This window comes from Eimeria necatrix, genomic scaffold (assembly GCF_000499385.1).
Source record: "Eimeria necatrix Houghton genomic scaffold, Enh_scaff493, whole genome shotgun sequence".
In the NCBI taxonomy this organism is placed as follows: domain Eukaryota; phylum Apicomplexa; class Conoidasida; order Eucoccidiorida; family Eimeriidae; genus Eimeria; species Eimeria necatrix.
Window position 1 is genome coordinate 10,001 of NW_013651667.1, and position 6,449 is coordinate 16,449.

The window sequence follows — 6,449 nt, forward strand, 5'->3', positions numbered from 1 at the left end:
CGGGGCCCCTGGGGGCCCCCCGGGGGCCCCCCCGGGGGCCCCCCCGTGGGGGCCCCCGGGGGCCCCCACCTGGGCCTGGGGGCCCCCGGGGGGCCCCTGGGGGCCCCCGGGGGGGCCCCCTGCACTTGGGGGGCCCCCCAGGGGGGCCCCCGGGGGGGCCCCCGGGGGGGCCCCCAGGGGGGCCCCCTGGGGGGCCCCCTGGGGGGCCCCCAGGGAGGGGGGCCCCTCGAAAGAATGGGTTTGGAGGCCCTTTTGGAGGGGAGTTTGGAAGATTTCTTTGTGGATGAGTTCAAATGCCACTTTTTGTCGATTTAGAAATAAAAGAATTAAAACGAGACGCAAATAAAATAAGTCCCGCTCGCTGGGGTACCCTAGCGGGGCCCAGGCCTTTAGCTGCAGAAAAAAGAAATTAATTATTTGTTTTTATTTATTTATTTATTTATTTATTTATTTATTTGTTTGTTTGTTTGTTTGTTTGTTTATTTGTTTGTTTATTTATTTATCTACTTGTTTATTTATTTATTTGTTTGTTTGTTTATTTATTTATTTGTTCACTTATTTACTTTTATATATATATATATATACATATATATATATATTTATTTATTTATTTATTTATTTATTAAGTTATTTATTTATTTATTTATTTATTTATTTATTTATTTATTTATTTATTTATCTCACCAAGTTTCTGAGGGCCTCTGCGTCTCCGCAATAAACCAAATGACCCTAAAAGCAAAAAGAGAAATAAATTATTTTTATTTTATTTTTATTTTACTTTTTAATTTTTATTTTTATTTTGTTTTCACTTTTAATTCTTTTTGCTGATTTATAATTATTAATTGCTATAAATATTGTTGATTTATTTATTTATTAATTTTTTAATTTTTGATTTTTATTCCCTTTTATTCCCCGTAAAAAATAAATTAGTTATCTAAATGAATTAATTTAAATAATTAATTAATTATTTAAATGAATTATTTTATCTAAATAATTAATTAATTATTTAAATGAATTAATTTATTTAAATAAATAATTAATTAATTAAATTATTTTATTTAAATAATTAATTAAAACAAACCTGGCAGCTGCTGTAATTCTTCATTTTAAAATTTGCTGCTGCTGCTGCTGCATGCAGCCGCAGAGACCCCACAGAGTCTTCTGGGGTGCGGCTCCACTTAATGGCTCTGCATGCAAAACCCTAAACCCTAAACCCTAAACCCTAAACCCTAAACCCTAAACCCTAAACCCTAGGTGTCAGGAAGGGGGTTTGAGGGAGGGCAGCGGGAACGGCTCGATTTTGGCTGCATCGACCCCCCTGGCGTGGAGGCCCAATTGAGAACTAGGGTTTAGGGTTTAGGGTTTAGGGTTTAGGGTTTAGGGTTTAGGGTTTGGATTAGGGTTTGCACCTGCTGACATAAACTGAGATCTCCTTCGCGGTGGGCCCTCCCTCGACCCGCTCTGTGGCCGCCTCCAGGAGCTTCGCTGCCTGCAGCAAACCCTAAACCCTAAACCCTAAACCCTAAACCCTAAACCCTAAACCCTAAACCCCAAACCCTAAATCCTAAATTTCTTTTTCCAGCCGCCGGCCCGCTCCTCCGCGACAAGTCTGCCGCACGCAGCTCGCCGCAAACAACCACGCGCTAGGGCTTAGGGTTTAATGTCTAGGGTTTAGGGTTTAGGGTTTAGGGTTTAGGGTTTAGGGTTTGTACTAGTTCTATTTGGTCCTCGCTGGGCCTTTCATTTTGCTGCACAAAAAAATCCAAAATTAAACCCGCGAGGTCCAAAGAGAGGCCGCCATATCCCTTTTCTGTAAATAAATAAATAAAAATAAACATTTATTTATTTATTTATTTATTTATTTATTTATTTATTTATTTATTTATTTATTTATTTATTTATTTATTTATTTATTTATTTATTACCTGAAAGCTGCAGAGCAAATTCTTTGCAAATGGCCACAGACACTTCCGGCTCTCCTTTGCTGATGTATCTGTTCATACATAAATGAATAAATAAATCAATAAATCAATAAATAAATAATTAATTAATTAATTAATTGGTTAATTAATTAAATAATTAAACAAATAAAATAGTTAATTAGTTAATTAATTATCAATTGAAATAATTAATTAATTACAAAGAAGAGAATTAGATGAAGTGTTTTGGTTTCATCACAGGGGCCCCTGGGGGGCCCCTGGGGGGCCCCTGGGGGGCCCCTGGGAGCCTCTGGGGAATTTAAGAAGCTGGGGGCCCCCTGGGGGCCCCCGGGGGCCCCCTGGGGCCCCAAAGGGGGCCCCAAGGGGCCCCCAAATGTATGAGGGGGCCCCCAGTGGTTTAGAGCCCCTACGGGGCCCCCAGGGGCCCCCCGAACTATCCTAGGGGGCCTCTGGGGCCCCCTGGGTTTCTCAGTACCCTAATTGACCCTAGCTGGCCCCCAGAGGCCCCCTGGGGCCCCCCAAGGGCCCCCAAACCCAGGAGAGGCCCCCAAGGGGCCCCCAGGGGGCCCCCGGGGGGCCCCCAGGGGCCCCCGTTTGGCAGGGGCTGCGGGAAGTGGGGCTAGACCCGCTGGGGGTTCGAGCGGCGCGGCGAGAGTTTGAGTTGGTGAAGAAGAATTAGAAATAAGATTAGAAATAAAAAGAAAAAGAAATAAAAGAGTTTTTGAATTACTTGCCTGTTTGCAAATGTTTTAATTAGCTGGTGAGCATCATAGATTTGGGCGTTTTCGATTTTTCGAGTGACCGCGGCGGCCACTCGGGGGGGCACGGGGGGAAGCGCCGCGACATTGAAGGGATTTCTCGGCATTTTCACATAATTGCGAGCAACTAAGAGAACTAAAAAGGAATTAAATGAATTTCTCGCTTCAATTGCGCATTTAAAGGTCCATTTAACTCCAAAATCGCCGAAAATGGCGCCAGCCAGCCCCAGCCGACGACTGCGCATGCGTGTCTGCGGTGTACATACACCTCAAGTCTCCAGCTTGTCTCACCTTATTTGGCGCCGAACTCTTTCGTTTAAATTCATTTTAATTCATTTTAATTCATTTTAATTCACTTTAATTCACTTTTCTTTTTTTGAATTCCAATTTGTCGAAAGAAGTGAAAGCGGCAGCTTCGAGAGGCAACTGCGCAGCTCCAGGTGTACAGACACCCGCCGCTGCGCTTGTTCACCGAAAAAGCTGTTCAACTTTCTCTAATTTTCATTTATTTTTATTAATTTTATTCTTTTTATTTATTTTAATCCTTTTTTTAATTATTTATTTCAACTTATTTCCTTTTTGCCTCATTTGCCTTTCTGAATATGCACTTTTCCGACCCTCCATACTCGCTGAACGCTTAAACCCTCTTTATTTTGGATTTTTCTCTTTTTAATTTAACTTAACTTAATTCCGTTTAAGTTAATTTAATTTAATTTAATTTAATTTAATTTAATTTAATTTAATTTAATTTAATTTAATTTAGTTAAGCTCAAAACAAAAAGGGAAAAAAGGAGAGCAGCTCTTTCTGGAGCGTTGCTGATCAGCTCCTGCATTTTATTTTTTACTTTATTCTTTTATTTTATTTTTTTTTATTTTTATTCGTTTTTTGTGCCAATTGCATGCATTCAATGTCTAATTATCTCATTATACTTTCATTTAATGAATTCAAATCAATTAATTTGATTTAATGAATTAAAACATTTTTATTTATTTCCTTTTAATAGTATTTGACAATATACTCTTTTAAAGAAAATGAAGCAGCAGATTCAAAGGCTTTTGCATTTTTCTTTTTATTGTTTTCTTTTATTCTTTTTTTCCTTTTATTTCTTTTTATTTATTTCTTCTCATTTTTTCCTTTTCATTTCTTTTTATTTATGTCCTTTGATTTACTTCAATTTATTTGTTTTTGCTTCTTTTTATTAAGTTCCTTTTACTCCCCCTGTTTATTTATGTATTTTCATTTCTTTTTGTGCATTTTTTTCCTTCTTAGTTATTTCTTTCTTTATTCATTTCATTTATTTATTTATTTCCATTATTTTCTTTTTCTTTTTATTTATTTTCTTTTTCTTTTTATCTAGTTTCCTTTTCTGATTATTTGCTTTTATAAAAGAGCTTTTCTTTGTTTTTCTCCTCTGCGAATTCTCCAATTTCCAACTCGCTGCATAATTTGTGCAAACAAATAAACAAATTAATTAATTAATTAAAATAAACAAATAAATTTAAAAAATTTAATAAATTAAATAAATTAAATAAATTAATTAAATTAATTAGAACATAAATCAGCAGACGAATAAGTAAGAAAATAATAAAACGGAAAAGCAAAAAAACAAAAAGGCCAAATGAAGAAGTGAAAAAAATAAAATCATAAAAATGGATAAATAAGAAAAAGACAAATTAGAAAAACAATTTAAAAAGAAAGAAAAAAGGGCTTTGCTGCAGCAGCAGCAGCAGCAGCAGCAGCAGCAGCAGCATTAATTGATTTATTTATTTAATCTGCTGACTACTTCAAAAGAAAGAAAATTAAAATGTGCAACTGCGTCGGGTGTACGTACACCCGAACTGAATTCCCGCTGTAGCTGTAACAAAAAATCCTTTTTGGAATTTTAAAAATAAATTATTTTAAATGAAATTCATTTTAAGCTTTTTGTTGTTTATGTTCGGCTTAAAGTCAAGCTTCGAGGGTTTGCAGCAAATCAAAGAAACAAACAAATCCATGAAATTTAGGGTTTAGGGTTTAGGGTTTAGGGTTTAGGGTTTAGGGCGAGGAAAACGGATATTGGAAACTGCAATTAAATGAATAAAACTGAAAGTTGAATTTAATTGAATGAATTGAAAACTGGAAAAGAGTTTTCGGGTCCACCAAAGGCGCAGCAGTTGGGGTGTACGTACACCCGAGCACTAGGAAGACAGTTCGCGGTGTTTCGGAAAACCCGAAAAGCCTCAAAATGCATTTAAATGAAACTTCTCTTTGAAATATTTAAACAGATTCGAATAGACCATTCATAATGTTTGAATTGGACTTAAATAAACCATTTATAATCTTTGAAATGGATTTAAATGAACCTTTTTAGTTGCAAAGTAAACATTCCGGGGATGCAGCACTCGCAGCAAGGCTGGGGCGATGGGAGAAGAGCGAACTTGAACGAAATGAATTAAATTCTTTCGTTGAGTTCTTTTTGAATTTATTATTTAATTTAATTTAATTTAATTATTTATTTTGTTTTTAAAACAAAAGGATATTTTCAAACGCCGCTGGCCTTCTTTCTCCGCAGCGCCAGTCTCGAGCAGGGCAGTCAGTGCCCGTCTGCATGCCTGTGGAGAGTCCGGAAAGCGGCTTTATTTCTTTTTCTCGCGTTAGAAAGCTTTTTAATGAATTAAAAAGTATTTATTTTGATTTAAATGGATTAATTTAATTCAACTTTGGCGCTTTTCGTTTCTTTTCGCGCGCTTTCGGCTTTCTGCTGGACCTCCGAGGCGGCGCTGCACGAGAAAGCCCTGAGGGTCCTAACCAGCGGCTTGGCCGCAGAGAGCGGCTTTTGCGGGCCTTCGGGTCTTTTAGAAAACATTTTTACGAAATTAAAATCCAAGTACTTTCAATTTGAAGATTAATTCTTTTGAATTTCTCAATTTGCGAAAACTGCGCAGCGCTTCGCGCCGGACCCTGCGGTGTACAGACAGCTCAACCACTTGCCAACCCGCTCCCTTCCGGCCTCCCGCGACCATTTTGGGATATTTCGAATCCGCATTTCATTTTTTGTTTTATTTTCGCACTTTGAAGTCTTTTTGAGGAGTTCAGAGCCGCTGAATTCGCCAGCAGCGCCGCGCTTCTCCCCCGCGGCTCCGGCTCCACCGAGGGAAACCTCCTGATCATGGCAATATTGGCGGCATTTAGTTCCTTTTTTGGCATTTTTCGGACTTTTTTCTCCATTTAAATGCTCAATTTTCCTTTTTGGACCTGCTGGGGAGCGAGAAAGTCAAAAAGGAACCAAATGCGGACTCTTTTGCTGCCTTTTCCGCGCATTTGAATGCCTCTTTCTTCTTTCCGGGCCTGAGGGGCGGCGCGGCGCTGCGGGCTGCTGCGCCTTCGGCCTCCCGCCTTCGACTCCGCGCAGATGCTGCAGCAGCAGCAGCAGCAGCAGCAGCAGCGGGGGGAGCCCGGGGTGTGGGAGGCCGCGGAGGTGGCAGTGAGCGCCGCAGCAGCAGCCAGCGGCAGCAGCAGCAGCAGCAGCGGCAGCAGCGCGCCCTCCCCGGGGGCCCCTGCGGGGGCCCCCCCCAGCTCCGCGGGGGGCCCCCCGCTGCTGCTGCAGGACTACCTGGAGCAGAAGCGGCGGCGTCTGCGGCGTCTGAAGAGTTTCGGGGCCTTTTTGCCGGCCGAGGGTACTTCCCGGGGCCCCCCGGGGGGCCCCGTGGGGGCCCCCGGGGGGCCCCACCCCGGGGGGCCCCCGGGGGGGGCCCCCCTGTGGGCCCCCCC

At 41.1% G+C, this 6,449-nt stretch overlaps 1 protein-coding gene across 1 annotated transcript in view; it reads right to left on the reverse strand.

The window, feature by feature from the left end:
- ENH_00058160 (hypothetical protein, conserved) overlaps positions 1-2,001 on the reverse strand; it is a gene marked incomplete at both ends in the record, with an annotated part of 5,799 nt that extends 3,798 nt beyond the window's left edge. Inside the window, 5 exons of the mRNA XM_013577052.1 lie at positions 685-729; positions 1,082-1,187; positions 1,410-1,489; positions 1,713-1,810; positions 1,926-2,001. Of these exons, the coding sequence (XP_013432506.1) occupies positions 685-729; positions 1,082-1,187; positions 1,410-1,489; positions 1,713-1,810; positions 1,926-2,001 (405 nt within the window). The remainder of the gene's footprint in view (positions 1-684; positions 730-1,081; positions 1,188-1,409; positions 1,490-1,712; positions 1,811-1,925) is intronic.
- Between the last annotated feature and the right edge of the window lie 4,448 nt (positions 2,002-6,449).